This window comes from Lagopus muta, chromosome 19, assembly GCF_023343835.1.
Source record: "Lagopus muta isolate bLagMut1 chromosome 19, bLagMut1 primary, whole genome shotgun sequence".
NCBI lineage: Eukaryota > Metazoa > Chordata > Aves > Galliformes > Phasianidae > Lagopus > Lagopus muta.
In genome coordinates, this window is record NC_064451.1 from 8,196,822 (window position 1) to 8,217,549 (window position 20,728).

General features: G+C 53.0%; 2 protein-coding genes across 15 annotated transcripts in view; one reads left to right on the forward strand and one right to left on the reverse strand.

Moving 5' to 3' along the window:
* The window catches only part of CAMSAP1 (calmodulin regulated spectrin associated protein 1), a 29,211-nt gene extending 26,505 nt beyond the window's left edge, over positions 1-2,706 (forward strand). For all 3 annotated transcript variants that reach the window (XM_048965786.1, XM_048965788.1, XM_048965787.1), the window contains 2 exons: positions 205-323; positions 570-2,706. In XM_048965786.1, coding sequence (XP_048821743.1) covers positions 205-323; positions 570-872 — 422 coding nt within the window. In that variant the 3' untranslated portion in view covers positions 873-2,706. The remainder of the gene's footprint in view (positions 1-204; positions 324-569) is intronic.
* A 3,685-nt stretch (positions 2,707-6,391) lies between these two features.
* The window catches only part of KCNT1 (potassium sodium-activated channel subfamily T member 1), a 55,262-nt gene continuing 40,925 nt past the window's right edge, over positions 6,392-20,728 (reverse strand). For 6 of the 12 annotated variants that reach the window (XR_007380609.1, XR_007380616.1, XR_007380613.1 and 3 more), the window contains 24 exons: positions 20,549-20,623; positions 20,287-20,370; positions 19,988-20,082; positions 19,369-19,549; positions 19,063-19,227; positions 18,704-18,840; positions 18,498-18,561; positions 18,309-18,417; positions 17,959-18,067; positions 17,225-17,374; positions 16,891-17,129; positions 15,852-16,068; positions 15,634-15,739; positions 15,384-15,556; positions 15,151-15,222; positions 14,722-14,856; positions 14,325-14,436; positions 13,672-13,773; positions 13,517-13,600; positions 13,037-13,165; positions 12,791-12,811; positions 11,910-12,213; positions 8,440-10,554; positions 8,290-8,327 (listed from right to left, as the gene is read on the reverse strand). Coding sequence is in view for 3 of the 12 variants with exons in the window: in XM_048965789.1 (XP_048821746.1) it covers positions 8,207-8,327; positions 8,440-8,524; positions 10,492-10,554; positions 11,910-12,213; positions 12,791-12,811; positions 13,037-13,165; positions 13,517-13,600; positions 13,672-13,773; positions 14,325-14,436; positions 14,722-14,856; positions 15,151-15,222; positions 15,384-15,556; positions 15,634-15,739; positions 15,852-16,068; positions 16,891-17,129; positions 17,225-17,374; positions 17,959-18,067; positions 18,309-18,417; positions 18,498-18,561; positions 18,704-18,840; positions 19,063-19,227; positions 19,369-19,549; positions 19,988-20,082; positions 20,287-20,370; positions 20,549-20,623 (3,132 nt within the window). In the remaining 9 variants the exon portion in view is untranslated. Of the gene's footprint in view, positions 8,328-8,439; positions 10,555-11,909; positions 12,214-12,790; positions 12,812-13,036; positions 13,166-13,516; positions 13,601-13,671; positions 13,774-14,324; positions 14,437-14,721; positions 14,857-15,150; positions 15,223-15,383; positions 15,557-15,633; positions 15,740-15,851; positions 16,069-16,890; positions 17,130-17,224; positions 17,375-17,958; positions 18,068-18,308; positions 18,418-18,497; positions 18,562-18,703; positions 18,841-19,062; positions 19,228-19,368; positions 19,550-19,987; positions 20,083-20,286; positions 20,371-20,548; positions 20,624-20,728 lie in introns of all 12 variants that reach the window. The other 6 variants (XM_048965790.1, XM_048965791.1, XM_048965789.1 and 3 more) reach the window with 5 other exon arrangements.

The window sequence follows — 20,728 nt, forward strand, 5'->3', positions numbered from 1 at the left end:
TATTGTGACTAGCAGGCTATGTAAAGCTCTGGTGGGTTTGGTGTGACCTGTTACTTCTGAGACATTATCAAGCCTGTTTTGTTCTGTTTGATATCTACAAGTTATTGAAGAAAATGTTTATTTTTTTCTAGCACTTCTGATGAATTGAATTCTTAATGTTCTTAAGAGTTGGACAACTAAAGTTTGCTTGCTTCTCTTCCTTAGGTCCAAAATTATTTAAGGAACCCAGCAGCAAATCAAACAAACCTATCATTCACAACGCTATATCTCACTGCTGTCTTGCTGGAAAAGTGAATGAACCACATAAGAATTCAATATTAGAGGTAAGCAATAAAATATGAAATCATGAATGCACTCACAGTCAAGTTCACCTGTGGTGCTGCTCGCTTCAGAACCCCACTCATCCATGGTGCTAATTTCCTAATGTACCTGTGAAATGAGGAATGCTATTCAAGAAGAACCCACTTTTTTTAGCTATGTGGGAAAGCTAAGAACTGGGCACACCATATGGGAGTTTTCACTGTGAGCTGAAGTCTCCATGTATGTTTACTTGCTTATTTTTAATGCAGGAGCTTGAAAAATGTGATGCCAACCACTACATCATTTTGTTCCGTGATGCTGGCTGCCAGTTCAGAGCACTTTACTGCTACTACCCAGATACTGAAGAAATCTACAAGCTGACTGGAACGGGGCCAAAGAGCATCACCAAGAAAATGATTGACAAACTTTACAAATACAGTTCAGACAGAAAACAGTTCAATGTGATTCCAGCCAAAACCATGTCTGTTAGCGTGGATGCTCTTACCATCCATAACCACTTGTGGCAAGCCAAGCGACCTGCAGTGCCAAAGAAGACTCAGACTCGTAAATGACACTGAGCTCCTGGGGAGGAGATTGCTGAATGGGATTGCATCAAACGAAGACATGTTTACTGTTTTCCTCTGGTTTGGTATGAAATGTGCAGAACCATAAACATTTTTTAAGAAGTTTCTAAACAGAAACCGTGGATGCAAGTAATTAAGAATGAAGGAACATTATCAGTGTTTTTTATGAATGAGAAATCTGCTGTTACACCCAATGCTAACTACTGTGGCTTTCAACTGATGAGGGACTGTGCATGTAGCAAGATCTTGAACAAGTGGGTTTCCTTTTACTTGAAGCTTTCCATCGGTACAAATTGGGAATTACTTGGTTTTGTTTCCGCCTCATTGCCGCCTCCTTCCTGTCGTTCTTAAAGCTGGCAAGCTCTGAACTTCAGTAGAAGATGGAACAGATCTCGGGTGAAGTGCTTTGGGTTTGGCTTGGTTTTTTAAAGCAGTCTTTAGGGAAATCTTCCTTTCAGGCTTTTTTGAGGCGCTGTTTGATACGTCCAATAGCTGCTCTGTATCTACTGCCAATGCGAGCCCAGCTCTCAGACCTCTGAAAAAGAGCCCCAACCTGTGCTGCTCAGAACAGAGTTCTTGCAGTGTCTGTTTAGAATAAGCATTGCAAAAGCCAGTCTTTTTTAAAAACAAACAAAAAAACGACTAAAAGTTGTTCACAAATGGAAAGATCTGTGGAATACAATCATGAAGAGGCGTACAGGTGCTGCTGGCTGGAATGTGCCTGGTTGAAACTTGAGGCAAGCAAGCTGAACGGAGCACAGTTGTTATCAGTTTCAGGTAGTGTCCTAAGGATTTGTTTGCTTTGATAAAGATGGATTCTGGTAGGTATAGAACATGTCCACTCTGAGCACGCTACTCTGTACGATGGTGCACTTAAGGATCACAAATTTTAATGTTTTTATTATATCATGAAATGTAATTCTACTTTCTCTGTCCTGTCTTTCTTCTGAATGAGCAGCATGCTCGAAAATGAAGAGTGTGTACGTTTTTTTTTATTTTGGGTGATATATTAATATATATTGATTTGTTTTTCTCATTTAAGAGCGATTTTTAAACAGAGATGTTTGCATTTGTTTCAAAAGCCCCAAAAAAGTCGAATGGCTTGGATTTCTTTTCATGTTGAAATATTAAATCTTGAGTCATGACCTTAAAAATCCTCGTGTTTCAGCAGGTTACGTTTTTCTCTGTGGTGACAGGGTGTATTTGCAGTTCCGTTCCAGTTCTTAAGGTCTTGTCTGCTCAGGCTGGGCCTCCCAGTAGGTTTCTGTGGCTCCTACACCTGCTGAGCAGCCCCTGCTCCATCTGGGTGACTGCCTGCAGGGCGCCTCGCTTTCTAACTTGGGTTTGCACATGTTTACTTTTCTTTGGAGTGTTACTTGAAAACATCCCTTGTGAGTGCTGGAGGCACCGCACCAACCTAGAGATGAACTGAGCTCTGCAATAGAATGCAGTGTAATTAGTCAACGTTGAGAGTAATGGAAGTCAAGAGAAGTTATGTACATCAGGGGAAAGTAGGGTACCTAATGAAGAGCTGACTAGGTAGAGTGGAGTGAGGGTCTTCCATGGTGATCTCTCCATCTTTTTGTCCCCTTCCAGTACTTCTTGATAGGCTGCTGCAACTTTGTAAATGATGTTAGATAGTTTGCTGCTTGTAAATAATGAAAGGCTTTATGGTTTCTAAAGTGCTAAGTATTAAACACCGTCATGAGTGTAACTTTTGTTACCATGCTTTTCATGCTTGTGCTTTATTTCTCACTGTTTGATATTATATACCATATTTATTTTATGAAAGCACTGAAATTTAATAAAAATCATTAACTGATTTCCTTTTTATTTCATGTGTACCTTTTGTTGTTGTGAAGCTTCATCCCGTCAAAGAACTAACATGCTTTAAAGATGTGCTATTCTGCTCAGTTGTGCTCCTAGAAAGCTCATCTGTCAGCAGCTGCAATATCTTTGCGACTGCAGCTTAACTCTCCTGACCTTGGTTGAAGCATGCTGCAATTTGACCAGCAGGCTTTCAGAAAATTGGGAAGTTATTTAACAGTTATTTAAACAGGATTTATTTTGTCAGCCTTCAGACTCCTGACTCTGGCCGGTGTGTTTGCTGGGATCCGAGTGCTCAGGCAGTGGCAGAAGCATCGATGGAATGTCTTCTGCTGAGCTGCTGGCTGTTAGCTTGCTTGTGACTGCAAGGAGCAACCTCTGGAATTTAAATATGAATTGACTGTTGAGCCTCGTAATGCACCTCTATTGGCTCCGCAAAAGCATCTAAATCTCAAAGCTGCAGCCTTTTCCAACTCAGAAATACTTCTGACCAAGAGCTTGTTGCGCAGAACAATCTTTGCTCATAGAGGCCGGTTGTTTTAATGTGTCTTTTTTCAACATTATTTTTAGTTTCCTATATTATTTCCTACAGCCTGATATCTTGCTGCTCATAGGGAGGAGTGGACTGAAAGGTTCAGTGCCATCAATCTGCTGCCTGGCCTGGCTGTTGAGCTCAGCCTTCCCCGGGGCTGCCTGCAGCTGCTCCTGTTGTGCCACGTGAAGGCATTGGCTCTGGTGGTGCCCGATGGCAGTGGGCTGCAGGCTGTGCTGCACTCGTGCCCTAAGCAATGAGCACACAGGGCAGCACTGGTGTGGGTCCCCTTTTTGGGTCGACTTCTTACTCGTTTCTTGATAAAATACAAGAATGTACATCTTTAAAGTGCTTTTAAGCGCAGTTTCTGAAGCTTTCATACATCACTGCGTTGTGTGTTTGCCCATACTGTTTTGCTTTTGTAGTTAATGTGTCTTTGTCTCATTTTCACCATGCTGTTCAGGCAAGAAGTAGCCAAGTTTGAACAACTGAGGCGTTCTGAAAACCTGAGTGCAGCTCAGGGCTGCGTGCTGCACTTGTGGGAGAGCTGAGAGCACAAAACCATGCGATGTTGCTACATGGGAGAGGCATCTTCTGGGAGCTGTGGCTGTGCCAGATGGTTTGGGGACAGAGGAAAGGCAGGGAGACGTGAATGAGTTCTCAAGACCCTGAATTTTCCTTTGGTTTTGGTCGTTTTCCCCACAGGTCCTCAGAGCTGACACAGCAGTGTCACAACACTCAGTTATGTCTTCACTCTGAAGTTGGTGCTGCTGGGACCTGGTGCCCATCCATCCAGCAGCACCTCCCCTGGGTTACCATCTTCCCAGCTGTGAAGTGCTACAGTGAAAACTGCTGTATAAGGGCTCTGCAGGACAGTTTGAAGTAGTTAGAGGTGTGTGGCTGTCCAGTTGACCTCTGCAGTTCTTGTTGCACGTTTATTACAGCACGCCCAAATTCTCTGTGGATGGCAGTTCTGATCACAGCTTCAGTTGTGCTGCGCTCACGGCACCGAGGAGCACAGATGTGACAAAGCCCAGGAGATGCTGCAGGCTCTCAGACAGGTCTCAGAACCTTGGGGTGGGATGGGATTCTGCTTTGGTGAACTGCAAGAATGGCTGAACAAAATGGGAGTACCTCACGTGTGCCATAGCTCAGTGTTTGTGATGAAACCCGGGCCACCATGCAGACACTGGGCTGTGGCTCATAGAGTATGGAAGAAAGTAGGAAATAATAGTAATGGCTTGAGTGCATCACTGATAGCAGATAACTGCAAGTGGAATCTCTCAGCTGTGGTTCTGAGTTGGCAGGTGTGTTTGGGCACACAAGGAGTGCTTTCACCCTTCTGTTCCAGGCAGTGCATTGGAGTTTAAAGAGGACTGAAGTGTGAAGGAGTAACAGATGCATGGATGTGTCTTCTGTTCTGTTGTACACAGTCTGACTGCTGCAGGCCGTAGCGTGAAGGCATCCAAAGAGGTGATGCTGTTGGAGCTGTGCTCTCCACACAAAGGAAATGGAGCTTCCCTTCTGGATGAAGGTCAAATGAACTGAAAGGATTTCTTACTTAAATGCTGCTCTTCTTTCAGTCCACGCATCGTTCTGAATGTTGCTGTCAGTTCTTCAGAGTGCAGACAGAAGTGACTCAAAGTTGGAATAGGATCAGTGGCTCAAATGAGGGATGCCAATAACAGACCCACGGTGAACCCAGGGGCCGTGCCTGCCTTCCTGTGGGCTGCCTGCCTTGTGCAATGCCTGTGAGCAAAGCAAGCGCTTTGCCAGAGCGCAGGAGGGATTTATTAACTACTCAACTATTAACTATTATTCAATATTAACTATTTATTTAACATTAAATAGTTTAAATACTGAATTTGCAGCGCAGCCCCAGGAGCAATGCAGTGTGGGGAGCAGTCTGCCCCGAGCCCCTGCTGAGCACCACCATTGGCATGGGCTGTGTATCACAGCATGAAGCTGTCGTGGAAAACAAAGTAATTGCACCAGCATTACTGGCAGCTGGCAGAAGCTCTGTGCTCCCACTCAGAGCCCCCCCAGGACGCTGCAGCCACCAGGCAGACAGCATTCTCTGTTGTTGCTGCATGCAGCTCTTTTATTTCGATTTCTCTTTACAGAAATGTGAAACATCTTCACGGGAATTCGTACAAAAACATCTCCGGGTGGCTGGCTGTAGTGCACCCCAAGAACACATGTCCCAAAATGAGGCCTCGGAGAGGGAAGGATGCGTTTCCTGTTGGCTGTGGCTGATGGAGCCCAGGCAGAGCTGACCTGGAGAGCAGTTCCCCCTTGGGAAGTAAAAAGGCTGAGTTCAGAGGGAGGAGTAAAACTGGGGATGGCTGTGTGAATGCTCAGTAGGGCTGCAACGTGTGATGTGGCGTGGGGATGTGGTCCCTGTTCAGAGGATGGAGCTGTTAGTGCCACAGAACCCAATGCCCGTAAACCTGGAACTGCTGCAGCCCTCTCTCGTGTGTCTGCATTCCTCAGGGCCTTTCAGCTCTGTATCCTTTATAGAATCCTGTTTTTTCTAAGGGCGTTTTGTTGCTCTGGGGGCCCCAGCGCTGTGTTCTGCCCCATAGGGGGGCAGCCAAGGGGGAAGAGGAGGCGCCCCTGGGCCAGCAGTGCCATCTGTGTGCATCCCCTCTGGGACTGGGGGGTGCTGCTTCCCCACTGGGCAAAGTGCTGAGCTTTGAGCCAGCTGAGAGCCAGAGCTGTGCCACTCACTGCTGGTGGTGAAACCATTGGATTTCATTGGGAAAGGAGGGGGTGGGGGAATAAAACCAGAAATAAACCTGAAATAAACACTGCTGTGCATTGGGGCTGTGCTGGAGCTGTGGGGGTGATGCAGTCAGTGCAGCACCTCCCTCCTCCACTGCTCCTGCATGGCCTCAACACAGCGCCCACCGTTCCTAGATGGCCCTGGGTGAGCAGCAGCAGCTTCTGTTGATGCCACAACCATTACAAAAATAAAATGCTCTCATTTTTACATCTGTGTTGTAACCGAGTCTGAGGATTTAGAAAAACTGAACACTTGTTCTTAGGCTTGCATTGACCACAGGTAAATATCTACAGTATATTTCTTTTCTTTCAACATCCCATTAGAATGTCAGCTATAAATTTACACCGTAGAAATAATGTCTGCAAAAAAAAAAAAAGGTGTCTGATTTATACACGTGTAGCTTTTTTCTTGTTAAATACACAGCTTTGTACATTCACCAAACAGAAGTGGCAGTGGAATGCAGTGAGGGCGAGGGATGCTCTTGCAGTGCCTGGGGTGCTGTGGGGCGGTGGGCTGCCCCCAGGCATGCAGAGCAGCCAACTGTAGGGAAAGAGATGAAAATGTTCCCTTCTGCATGGTCAGCATGGGGTAACTGTGGAATATCCCGAGCTCAAAGGGGTCTGTAAGGATCACCGAGTCCGAAGCCATGACCTCAGCCCCCTCACTGGGTTGGGATGCAGTGCTGCTTTGTTTCCCCTTCCCTTAGAGGTGAATGGGATGCAAAACCTTCAGCTCTGGGCTTGGTTGTGTGCACCGACAGCGGAGGGACGGGGCGCTGTGGGGTCAGACATGGCTCAACCCCCTTGGCTTTGTGCTGCAGCTGCTCTCACTGTTTATCCTGTGGGAACCACTTAATTTTTTTGGCACAACAACTGAAGAGCAGGAATAAATAAAACGCAGAGCTGCCGCAGCCAGAGAGATGTAAAAAAAACAACGCATCGTTAAAAGCGAAACAAATGATATCAGAGCATGGGTGATGGTTCAGTTGGGCCCACATCTCAGGGCAGCCGAGGGCTCAGGTGGGGGCTATTTCCACCTGCACTGCCCACTGAGTGCCAGATGGCAATGCTAGGCTGCAAAGCAGCAGAAACCATAGGCGTTAGAAGCAAGGCCAGCCCAGGCACCGTCCGATTCTCAGCCCACAGAGCTTTGGCTGGGTGGGTTTGTGGGTTTTCCTCCCTTCTCAGGCAGCACGGAGCTCAGCGCCTTCGTGGGGTGCCGTGATTTTAAGCAGGTTTTTGTAAACAACATTTATTGTGTGTCGTGGGGGGAAGGGGAGGCGGATGGGAATGGCAGAACCCCTTCCTGGCAGCGGCGCTGGGAGGGCAGGGCTGTGTTGTGCTTTACAGGCTTCTTGTTTAAAAAATAAAAATAAAAATTAAAAAAAAAAATCACATTGAGGTTTTAGTAGATGAATGTAAAAGTATAGAAAGTTAACAACTTGGTTATTCACTTGGCAGTCAAAGAAAAAAACAACAACAAAAAAACCTTTAGACGTCGCCATTGCAAAGTGTGCAAAAATAGATGGAAAATACGTCTTGTGTTTCTGCTATAGAAAGGTCTCCACTGCCGTTGTGCTGGAAGCAGCCGGGGGTCGGGTTGGGCTGCCAGTGCACATCCATGGCAGCACAGGGCCTTGGCCAGGCCAACACCACATGGAGCCAGCGGTGCCTTTGCTGCTGAGCCCCACTGGGTGCCAGCGTCCCCATAGCCAGGATGTGTGCAAAAAGAGCAGTGCTGCACGGCTTTGGGTCCCACTGTTGTCTTTTTGGTGTGTTTGGGGATTTGCAGATGTTGCTTGGGTGCTGGAAGGGCTGCACTGTCCTCTTCTTCCCCGCTGTCTCCGCGCAGCCCCCAGGACAAGCCAACAAGCAAGGAGAGCATTGGGGTAAAAGAGCCAAATTTGGGCTATCCATCCCGGACCCAGCAAAGAGGAGCAGGACGAGCGGCCGCCCTTGGCTCAGCAGTGTCCCCATCCAATGCAAACGGCCTGCATCATTTGGGGACAATTCTGAACACGGCCCCCCCATACGGGCCGAGCTGTAGCTCCAGTCTCACCACCAGCACCAGCAGCCTTTCTCACTAGTTGCGGTATTGGTATAAAAGGTTAAAAACTCCCACGTGGTGCCTCTGGCCGCCCGTCCCATCGCTTTTGTCCCTGCAGCACACGGGCTGTGCTCAGAGCTGGGTCTCGTCCCGCGTCTCAGGGTTGCAGGGGCCCAGCTTGTTGCTGCAGCTGCTCTTGCGGCTGTGCCCATCGTTGGCCACGTGTGCCAGCGGGTCGGAGCGGATCAGGTACCTGCAGGGCACAGAGCGGAGCGTGGAGTGTGCCGTGTGCCTGCACCAAGGCTGGGAATCCTGGGTTTGGGGTGGGATTGGGGGTTGTGCAGGGAGGAAGGGGCGACACGTACACGATGTCGTTCAGCTCCAGCCGTGTGTCTGGGGGTGGGTTGATCAGGACGTAGGACAAAGTGTTCTGGTGGTCGTTCATCTCATCTGCCGGAGGAGAGAAGGGGATGGTGGGCAGGGCTGGCAGAGCGCCCTGACGGACACCCGATGGACACCCTGATGGATGCCCCAATGGGCGCTCCCATGGACACCCCAACGGGCAGCCCAGCGGATGCCCTGGCAGCCCCACTGCAGAGCTCCAAGCATCAGGCTGGGTAGGGTCACAGCTGGCCCCTGAGGACAGCACCGGGTCCTTCAGCATGGCCGTGCCACTGAGAGCACCACCGCCTCCTCCTGCAGCCCCGCAGCCGCTCCCAGCCACGGCACAGGCTGGAGCCTCACAAACTTTTCACTTCAAAAATCAACCCCCAAAAAGAAATGAGAAAAAAAAAATGTCTTACCTTGTTTGAGCATAAAAAATGAAACACGTTAGTCTTGCTGCATTAAGTACAGCACAACGAGCACCGGGTCAGGGCAGACAAACCCCCCCAGGGCTGTGACCACGCTTTGCCACCTTCTTCCCTTGTTGCACCTATGAGCACCAAGCAGCACGTGGCCGAGGCACGGTGCCCTTCTGCCTGCAGGACATCACTGCGGCATCCCAGAGCCCCCAGCACCACTCAGGAACGGCTCTGAATCATGGAGCTGCGGTGATGCCCAATGGAGCACCGGGACACTCGGGGCCCTTCGCTGCCAAACAAGATCATGGGGGGAAGCAGGTGCTGAGAACAAGCAGCAGCGGGAGCACAGCGAGGGCATGTGATGGACAGGACAGGGGACAGACAGCAGGGGACAGACAGACACGGGCTTGCTGCAGGGTTGTGCACTGGGACGCCAACAGTGCATGGCCCCCCCCCTGCAATGAGAAGATGGGGAACACAGGGTGGGTCTACACGCAGACCCCTCCTCTTTCCTGCCCATCAGCTTTTTGCTGCTCACCCCCTGCTTGCTCCCCAGACCACAGGGCTCACAGCTCTCAGCCGTCCCAGTGCTCAGCCCTACAGTGCAGCAGGGATGGGGGTGGCAGTGCTGGGGTGCACACAGAGCCAGGGATGCATGGGATGTGCCGTAATGGAGGGGGGGTTCCTGGGGCACACAGGTTCTCCTTCACCATGGAAGCACCTTTTCCTGACCCCCATGCAGCACTGCTGAACCCACCACGTGTATTGCCATCATCTTGTCCCCACTGGCACCCCCATATAATTTTGGGGGGAGGGGATCCAGAGCTCCTGCACCTACACCGTGGTGCTCACACTGCAGAAGGGCACTGGTGGGGTGGCTCACAGCTGTGCCAGAACACAACCAAGGGGGGGGAACACCATCCCTGAGCTCTGCGCAGCCCTGGCAGTTGCTGGCAATATATTGTGTAGGGCTTCCATGAGCCACAGCTGGGCTGGGGCTTTGAGGCTGGACACGGTCTGTAGGAAAATGCCAACTTTTCACCTTAAGCATGGGCTGGCAAAGCCTGAATCACAGCCCAGCAAGGCCACAGCTGCCCCTGGGCTCTCCAGAGCCCCTCTGCATGAAGCTGCGCGCTGAGCACTGGGTGCTGAGTCCCTTCACCCTGAGCCTCTCCCCAGGGTCTGGGGGTGACTGCAGGGACAGGCGGGTTCTGCACCCCAAACCAACCGGGGACAAAGCTGCAAATGATGCCTTCCCGCACTGCTTTGCTCAGCAGCAGCAGACAGAAACCCCCTCCTTGAACTGCTCCAGGCTTTGCAGGCCAAAGTCAACCTACAGAGCAATGCAAGGAGGTCACTATCAGTAACAGCTGAGGGATGTGATTTCCTCGCACTGGTTCCAAAGGGTCCCTGCATTTTCTCTCCTGCCATCAGGGAGCCCTGCAGCTGCAGTGCAGTGCCTTTTGTTTTCCAGCTCCACCCAACAAAGGAGTGTGAAAGGACTGAGTATTTGAGGTGAAAACTGGCAAGGGTGTGGATTGGGCTCAGCTGGCATGATCTTGTTGTACGCTGCACGCCGTGAGGCACGCGTGACTCCCAGGGAGTGAGCATTACCTTGCAAATATCCCAGGTTTACCCGATTCATCACATCACTGGCTGTTAAATTTGCTACATCCTCTACAGAACATACAGGGAAAGGCACAGACATAAACAGAAAGAGAGAGAGAGGTCAGCAAGCCATGATTTGGCAAATATTAGAGACGAGCTGCTGCACTTTGGCAATAAAGGAGCAAAAGATAAAGGCAAGGAGAGCAGGCAGTCAGTGTCCTTCCAACCACCAAGCACACCGATGCCAGCCGTGCCCCAGTGCCCGTGCACGTCCCAGCCGGAGCCCCAGAGCTGCACTGAGCAGACCAGCTGTACCAGCATGGCAGCACCGACTGTCATCAGCAGAGTGATACAAAGCAAAGAGAGCTGCATCCCCCAGAATGAGCCAAGGAAACTTTTGGGAGAAGGGACAAAGAGCTCAGTCTCACAGAATCACAGAATTGTAGGGGTTGGAAGGGACCTCTAGAGATCATCGAGACCAACCCCACTGCCAAAGCAGGTTCCCTAAACCAGATCTCAGTGTTGCATCGTCCGCAGGCCGCAGTGCCAAGTGTGCAGCTGAACCAGCAATGCTGTCCCCACCTTCCCCTCCATGGAGCGGCTGCCACGTGCCCCCAGCACTCCTGTGTGCCCTCTGTTTCCCTGCATCGATCCGTATTTCCCCCACTCTCCCAGCTGCGGGCAGCAAAACCCCAGCTGGGCTCAGTGCTCGGTGCTCAGGGCCCGGCTGTGGTGATGGAAGGGGTCTGGCATGGAGTAGACAGGAGGCAGCACGGGATGGCTCACAGGGCAGAAAGACAAAACGAACCAGGAAAGCCATGTGCGAAGGACTTCACCGTAACCACGGGGCAGGTGCGGGCACACAGACTCCGGCACCAGCACGGGGCTGCGGTCCCCACCAGAAAGATGTGGGTCAGCAGGAAGCACAGTGACACACGCGGCCATCGCACACCACCAAGCCTGCCCAGCCCTGCCAGATGCTCCTGAGATACAGCGCAGTGACAGCGCGGAGCTGCAGCACCAGCCCTGCAGAACTGCAGGGCACAGCGTCAGGATTTGGATGAGCTGACCCAAAACAGAGCCAACCCGGGGCCTTGGGCAGCCTGCTTTAGCGGTTGGCAACCCTGCCCATGGCAGGAGGTTGGAACTGGATGATTTCAGAGGTCCCTTCCAACCCAACCATTCTATTGCTCTATGATTAGGTGGCCCTGCGTGCTCAAGGCTCCCCACGCATCACAGGCACAGCTCCTGTAGGCACAGACCCCACTGCAGCCACCCCAGGAGCGATGTGCACCGCATTGCTGTGCAGCATCCACAGACGGGTCCAGCAGCACCTGCAGGGCTCGGGCGCAAGGAATGGGGATTTACCTGCGGAGCCCACGGGGCCGCCTCGCCGCAGGGAAGCACGACCGCACATCACTTACCATAGCCGGTGGTTGGCAAGCCCAGGTGCTTCATGCGGTTCTTGACGAGCTCGGACAGCTCCTGCCGCTCGGAGCGGCGGTACAGGCTGAGCCGCTGCTGGCTGATCCACTCGGCTGTCTTGCCGGAGTGCTTGTTGCCCTTCCTGCTCAGCCGGCGTGCCCACTGCATGCTCTTGCGCCGCAGCAGCGGGTGCTCGGACTGGTCACTGGAGCACGAGTTCCTGTGGTGGCCCGTCTTGATGCCCCAGTGCTCCTTCACATCCTTCGTATCCTCGCAGTCCTCCACGTTGATGGAGATCTGTGACTGGAAGCCCGGCCGGTGACGGGGACCGCGGGGCCACCTAACGGGAGTTGCTCTGGGACGGGGTCCCATCTCTTAGCCGTGCACTGCCAGCACAGCGTCCCCGTGCTGCTAAAGCACCTGGGCAGCAGCTCTGGGATGGGGGCTCCGGAATGCCAGCAGCCATGGGGGGCAGCAGGCACCGCATCTCCATCAGCACCGTTCCTTCCTGCCCTCACCTTCCTCACTGGCGCATCGCAGCAGACCTGCTGCCGCACCTCTGCTACAGAGAGCTCCGCTGGTAAGCACTGATTTATTAATAAAGGGGATAAAGCACCTCTAAGGATGAATGGGGATTGCACTGAGCTAAATGTCAGCTTTCAGCAGCCTGCAGCTGCCTCCACAAAGCTGAAAACCAAAGATATTCACAGCGGAGCCCGGATCCTGCTCCCTCTCCCAGTAATTACACCTTCTGGCTGTTTGCTGGTGCTGTGGGGGACATCTCGCCTGAGGAAAACCATCCCTGACACCGCCCACACGTGCACTGCAGGGGCCGGCAGCAGAACCGATAATCCCAGGTCTGGGTGCAAGCATTACTCACCTGTGCTCTGATGTCATGGGGCTGCATTTGGGGGAAGAAAAAGGGGAAAAAGTGTCAGCCAGGAAATGAGCATCCTTGCTGTGCAGCATCCCCTGGTAATTCAACAACCGCTCGGTGCTGCATCGCCTGCCAGCGCTGCTCATTGAGGGCTGAGCATTTGCACTGTGCTCACACACAGACAGGAGCCCCCCGGGTGTGGGTTGGGACAGGAATGCTGCTGCCCTTCCCACACGTGCTGCCCCTTGCCTCGGAGGTGGCGAACATGTGTGACTCCGTCCGGTAAATGCCGATGGGGATCTCAGCACTGGAGGAGCAGAGCTTCTGGAAGAGGCGCCCGTAGGTGCGGATCCACAGGTCGTCCTCTGTGATCTTCATCTGGGGATGAACAGCAACTGCCTTCAGAACCAGAACAGTGCCCAAACGCATCAATGCCAACCTCAGAGCGCCACAAACAGACCAGGAGCAGGACATGTGGGTGTAGCACTGAGGGATACGGCTGAGTGGTGGAGGTGGCAGCGTTGGCCAAGAGTTGGACTTGATGACCTTAAAGGTCTTTTCCAGTCAAAAAGACTCAGCGATTTTATAACATTAGTGCTCTTGGCAGTGCTGAGGTTGCCCATGTATGATACAGAGAGCAATGTTCTGCCCCGTTCTGCTCCATTTTGCCTCTCTCAGAGAGCCTCACATCCCGCAGCCCCCACGCACATGCCCTGCAGCAGCACCTACCGCACAGAGGTAGCCAGAGCCTGGTGTAGTGTCAAGGCCCAGCAGCAGCCGGGTGATGGTGATCATGTAGTCCTTGACAAACGACTGCAGGAGGGGAGGAAATGTCAACCCCGGTATGTGCCAGCAGGCAGCCGTGCCCCCAGAGCCCCCCCCACCTGGTAGAGCAGCGTGTCCAGCATGCTGATGCTGAAGACCCTCCCCGCAGCGAAGGGCAGGCGGAACATGAAGGCCAGGTTGGAGCCATTCTCACGCTCTTTCTGGAAGAGGAAAGACAATCCACGTAGCCTTGAAAGCTCACCTGAGCGGGAGGACAGCAGCCGAGCATCTCTGCTGGGCTTGCCAGGAGGGAGGCAGGGAAAGAGGGTTTTGTGGTGAAAGAAGTATTTTTTTCTCCATGGAAACGTGCGAGGCATCATGGCTTTATTTTGCTACGGGCTGGACGTGGTGCTTCCATGTGCCTCGCTGCCTTGGGGATGTTTGCTCTTTTCAGATCTCAGCACAGTGACACTGCTGCAGGCACAGCACTGCGCCCAGCAGCCTCCTCCTTGGAGCATCCCTGCACCCGTTCACTCACTGCCCTGCTCCCAACACAGCAGCAGGCAAAGCAGCACAACCTCCAGCCGCCAAGAAACACATAAACACGTAGGAAGAGGCAGACGGCCCCAAAATCACCCACCCACACATTTGTTTGCTGCAGGTTATGTTGGATGGATGCACAGTGCAGCGGGTGGAGGAGCACAGGAATGCAACAAACTCAGGATTAGTGACTCACAGTACCGAATTCCCAGAAAGCAAAGCTTTCACTTACCTTCTCTAGCTTGGAAAGGGCTAAGGAGTAGCTGTCCTTTGCTCTAAACTGCATGAACCTCATGTTGGAGGGATGGGTCAGCTCTGTGATGATGCTGAGGCTGGGAAAGAGCCTGCAGTGGGAAGAGACATGTTGTTCATCAGCCAGCTTGGAAGGGAGGAATCCCTGCATTTAAAGCTTGAGGAACACAAAAGATTCCCCTGCGCCCATCCAAGATCAGAATTAGCGGAACCTGGGTGTCATCCTGGCAGCTCACAGCACCTATGGGCTCTTGGGCTCATTTCCTGCTGAGGCAGCACCCAAAGGAGGGATGGGATGGAATAGGATGAGAGGGAATGGGATAGATGGGGCAGGATGAGTGAGAAGATGATGGGATAGGACTGCCGGCCCTCTTCACCTGAACATGGTCTGGACGTTGACAATCGTCTTTGCATCCGCCATGTAATCCTCCTCAGCACTCATGGTGCTCTCCTTGTCCACAACCACCAGGTTGTCAGCGTAGATGATGCCGCACTGCAGCAGGCTGTCCAGGCTGGGCAGTTCCCAAAGAGAAGAGCGCAGGGGTCAGCCCTTGGAAACGACATGGGGAAGCAGCACACTGCGATGCACAGCGCTGCAGCCAGCCCAGCTGCTCCTGGCCACCAGCCCAGCACCAACACCCATCTCCCAGATGGACTCAACAAGGTGAGAAGCCGACAGTGGGGGCTGCCATGGCCAGCCCTTGTCTCCCCATGGAATGAGAAGGTATGGGGTTGCGGATTGGGGTGAATGCAACATGTCTAAGACCATCCTATAATTAACAACAGCCACAGACCGGAACACCTACTTGTCAATGGTGCCTTCCATGTAGTAAACCATGGGGAAACAACAGATGGCTTCCAGAAAGTGGTGCTCTGGTCTGCAAGAAGAGCAACAGAAAGGAACAGGGTTCAGAAACCCAACAAACAAGGTGATGCACAGCCCAAGACTGTCGTGCTCCTGCCCCAAGCCATGTGCAGTGCCCATGGTAACACAGGGAAGGGCTCGGCGCAAGAGAAAGCACTGCAGAGAAGTACTTGCTTGTTGTCCAGAAGCAACACAATTGGGTTCAACTCTTTGCGAGACCGATAGTAGGCACGCAGCGGGACGATGAAGTTATACAGCCCATTGCCAGCGGTCTCTGCCGACACGATGATCAACTTGTTCTTAAAGCCATAGGCCTTGGCGTCTTCAAAGCTGTTGTGCTTGCAGCCCTGTGGGAGGGAGGCAGCTGGGACCCGTGGCAGTGCCCGGCCCCTCCCGGCACAGCCCTGGGCAGCACACTGCTCACCTTGTCCAGCCGCAGGCAGCAGAACGGGGCTTTCTCAGGCAGGAGGTGGCATAGGGTTGGTGAGCTGCCGATGTATGGGGAATTGGGTGGGTAACCCTTCACGTACCTGCAGCAGAGGGAAATCCCAGCGCTGTAATGACGTGGAGAAAGCCATCTGCAACGGCCCCATCACCTGCAAGGAGCTGTGCCTCTGCAGTGACCGAACGTGTGCGACTCACTCCACCACCGCTGAGCCCTCCTCGTCTGACTGCGTCATCTCATCCTCCGACTGGTCGCTGAGCAGGTCGCAGGGCAGCAGGGATGAGGTGTCAGCCAGCTCGAGCACGGGTGCGATGCTGGGCCGGCGGTTGCCTGAGCCGTTCTCTGCCGGCAGCGCCAGCTTGCTGCTGTTGGTGGGGCGGCACTCAGTGTTCTGCAGGTCCATGGCCACTGTACCTGGACGCAGTGGGGGGAAGCACAGCGCTCTATAAGGAGGGGAAGGGAGCAGGGCCGGCAGAGCATGGCACCACTGAGCCCCGCTGGGACCCCATCCACCACCAGCGCCTTCTAAAATCCAAACGTATTTACAGAGTGTTGACCGAGGCCATCGAGTCTTTGCTCTCAGTTGGAAACCCAACCTGAAGCTTTCATCTGAATCTTCACCCATTATCTTTGGCTATGAAAGCCATCAGTTTCCCAGTGAGCACAGCACAGGAGCTGGGCACATTCCTGCAGCCATGGATCTGCACCTGCTGAACCTCCTCACACCATTTCACTTCTTGTTCCCCTTTTTGCAAAAAGTCCCTCTGTGAGCAAGCCATGTAACAAGAACCTTGATGAGCTCTACTCAGCAAAGTGCTCTGTGGCTTGCTGTGGGATAATCATGCAAAGGGCTGTGCATGAGTATATATGCATAAATTATTTGCCTAAAATACAATCTGCCATCGCAGCGCAGCCTCTCCAGACAACCCCAGAACTTGGTCTCCCCAGATGCAAGCTGGAAGTAATGACTCATGGCATTTTTCATTTGAGAAAATGCACCGCTCGCTGCAGAGCAAATCACGCCACCCGTCAGGTTGGGAATCATAAAAATGATTTAAGATGCGGCCAACAGCATTTATCCTTCCAGGCAGGGCTTGAGGGATTTCTGCAGACAAATATCATAAATGATAACGGACATCACAAGCTCTAATGATGGTTTCTGGGCTTTCTGAGAGCAGCTAGGATGCCAGGAGCAGGGATGTGGGAGCGATATGCGCAGGAGCCCCCCAGACTCACCCATGCTGGCGATGATGCTGTGCACGGGCAGGCGGGAAGGGCCATCATAGGTGCCCCTGCCTGCAAAGCCCTTCTTCTTCTGCTTCTCCTCCTGCTTGAAGATAAAGGCAGAGTTCTCCTCCTTGGTGATGTTGATGTAGAAGCAGGTGTCAGACGCGGCCATGATGTGCCGTGGGCCGGGGTTCAGCAGGATGCTCTTGTTCTCCTCCCTGCGGATGCCGATCAGGCAGACACCGTACCTGTGATGGGATCACCATGCAGGCATTGGAGCAAAGCCTCCTCCCCGCATGAGGCACTCCAAGCGCTGGCCCCAGCCCCGCACCCCTGCCCTCACTTCTTGTGCGCGTGGAAGGCGGCGTAGGTGAAGCTTTTCCCCTCGTACTCCATGAAGAACTTGCTGTCTCCCATGCGGATGTGGTAGACTTCATTGCCTGAGCAGCGCCCGTACATCCTCTGCCACTGCTCCGGGGACTCCTGGCCCTCTCTGAAATGACAGCAGCGTGGAGGGATGGGCCTGCAGCCAGCAGGGCCTCAAGGAACCCTCAGGGTGCTGCGAGAAGAGCTGTCGGTTCAGCAGGTGTGGGCTGAGCTCCTTCTGATTTCTGATTCTAATTGCGTTTGTATTTAATGAGGGCTCCCGGTGGAGCTGCAGAGACAGCGTTGAGAGCCAGTGTTGGCAAACAGCTGAAAGCGTGTGGTGAGACACGCTCTGGGATGGAGTTTTGTAACCCTCTGATGTCATGTCACCCAAAATTCAGTGATTTCTGGCTCCACCAGAGTGCAAAGGGCCCATGTCAGCACCACATGGAGCTGCTTCCAGCTGAGCTCTATGTAAACTCACAGAACACCCCGCAGGCTCTGGCTCTGCACAGTCTGTGCATTCTGCTTCCTGCCAGCAGGATCTGTCTGATACAAATGAGGAGCTGTACTGCTGCCCTCCAGCAAACCAACCCAGGGATGCTGCAGTGCCCCAGCACCACTCAACCCAGAGAACCCAGGGCTGTAATTGGGGATGGGCGTTCCATGGGAAGGATCCCCAAGGGAATGGCTGTGCCCCCCAGCACTCACTGCCCACGGGAGGTGTGCACCAGCAGCGTGATGAGCGTGGAGGTGGCGGGGCAGACGCAGTTGAGCGCCAGCATGGCGTACTTGCACTCCTCCTCACAGACGACGTGATCTGCAAGGAAACAAAGCTGCTGCTGGGATGCCTCACGCCTCTGCTCACGTTGCCAGGGGTTTTTGGGGTGGCCAACCCAAGCAGCACTCAACACAGATCACCAGCAGTACTGGCCCTAGAGATGAGACAGAGACTCATTCAATCATCACAGAGCCAAAAGCACCCCTCGCTGGGCCTGAGGATGCAGGAGTCTTGCAGAAAGCACCAGGCCTTGTGGAGGGGGCCAGCCCTGGGGACTCACCAGCAAACTTGACATGAAACTTGTTCTCCGGCTTTAGGATCTGCACATAGAGAGGGCAGTTTGGGGCAAAATCTTTCACGGCCCAGGCTCTCAGGATGGTTTGGTGGTCCTAATGAAAGAGGAAAGCATGCGCTATCTTCTGAGAGCTCATTTCCTCCAACGCTTCCATGCCTGGGACGAGCTGCTCACCGCCGCTGTGCGGTCCACCTCATTCCGGCTGCTGAGAATGAAGCAGGCTTCCCCGTTGTCCATCCTGGAAGCAGAGAGCAGAGTCCATGCAGCACTCAGCCCATAGAGGGGACAGGACGGCCATCGTCACCCATTCAGCAGCACAGTGGGATGGCTGCAGGAAGACCCTTCCCATGGCCACCTGCCGCCCCCACCCCAATGCTCACTTGGCTCTCATGAGGTCCTGGTCCTTCAGCGCAGAGCCCTGCAGGTAGATCACCCGCTGTGACCACAGAGGGATCTGCAGCACCCGCCGCACCTGGATGTCCATCTCCGTGGGGCAGAGGATCACCACGTAGTAGTCCTGGAAGAGAGAGGCTCGTGTCACTCGGCAGGCAGGCAGCCCCGTGGGCATCCTTACGGCTAGAGAAATCCATCGAGGTTCTTGCCACGTCCTGGACATAAAAATGGGGTGGATCAAACAGGTGGTGTGACCCCGCCGTGCCCAGCAAAGACAAGCATTGAAGGACAAGTGTTGAGGATCAAGTGTAGAAAGAGCACATATGGGCGTGCACCCAGCCCTCACCTGCAGTCTTGGGTGGGCATAGAACTCATTGAGGAAGTCCATGAGGAGGTCAATCTTGAGTGAGCTGACACACAGCACAACGTGCTTCTCTGTCTGGGCGCGGTGCCGGCTGTAGTTGCCCCCTGACTTCTGCCTCTCCATCCACAAGTAGACGAGTTCCTCGAACTGCAAGCAGAGGGCAGAGCTGGTGTCCCAGCACCAGGGAATGCCCTCAGTGCCCCCACTGGGTGGCTGACAGTGCCAGGGACACGGGGACAACACCGTGCCCAGTGCAGGCTCTGCACCCTTCCATGGCCACGCTCTCACCTGCAGCGGCAGCACAACCAGCGCAACACAGATCATGATGACAACAAGGAGCTGGGAAGGCCAGATCTTGGGTGTCACATCCCCATAGCCCACAGTGGAAAAGGTGACGATGCAAAAGTAGAAGGATTTGAAGAGGGAGAGCTTCTCTCCCGCTCTCTCCAAATGCTGGATGCCGCAGGTACTGCAGGGAGAAGCAGGGGGCCATGAGCTGTCATGGCTCCAAAGCCACTGTGCCAAGCACGAGCGTCAAAGAAATGCATCTATAGCTGCAGCAAGCAGGAGGCACTGGGGTGAGGAGCCCTTCAGAGCCCAGAAATTGCATTCACCACTCATCTGAGAAGACTGCCTTTATTATCAAAGGCTCGTGAGCCCAAAAGCTTAATTTCCTGTCCTCTCGGCAATTTAATTGGTATTATTTGCTCCAAATTCAGACCAATGAGGAAAACTGATTCAGAGCTCAGTGCAAAGCCAGGAACAGGGCTGCAGTATGGAAGGTGCTGGTTTCAAAGCACAGGGCGAAGGGCCTGGTTAATTAATAGGGGCCCACGACCTCTAAAACCAGCTGTTAGGATGCACAGTGGCAGAGGGGCAGTTGGGTGGCACGAGGTGCGGCACTCACCCAGTGAAGACGAGACACAGGAGGGTGCAGATGAGGATGAGCACCTGGTTGAACATGGCAGACTGTGTCCTCTGGATGGCACGGTGCAGGTCATTCTGGGGGAGGACAAAGGTGTGGTGAGGGAGGCTGTGTCCAACCACAGCGCAGTCGAGCTTCAGCCCTTCAGGCTCCATTCCAGTGCCTGACATGCTGCTGGCAATCCGCTCCCTGGGGGTGGGACGGCGCACTCTGCCAGGGCTCAGGCACAATTTGTTGCTCGAGCAGAGGAGATGGGATGCCCATAGGGATGCATCACTTACTATCATGTTCTCCAAGGCGTACTTGGCAAGCCAGCAGTTCAGAAAGACAGGAATGAACAAATTCCGCAGGGGAGGCCAAAATATCTACAAAAGGAAGTTGACAGGTAAAGGACTCAGAAAAATCAGGGTTCTTTACCAAAAACAAAATCAGCTTTAAGTACCACTTAGCCAGATATCGGGTGGCTTTCCTTATTTCCCCACCAAAACTGCAGCACAGTATTAAACTTAAAGCTGCTTTAACATGAGGTTGGGGAACACGTACTGTGATAATGAAGGGCACTGTGTTGATCATCTCAAGGATGAAAGAAATGCGGAAAATCTGCTCCCAGATGTTCCCCTGAAAAATTAAAAGTAAGAATAATTAAATAAAATGCTTGAAAGTGTGCCAAAGGCCAATTACATGCTCCCAGTGCCCCAGCCCTACTACACAGGGAAAGATGCA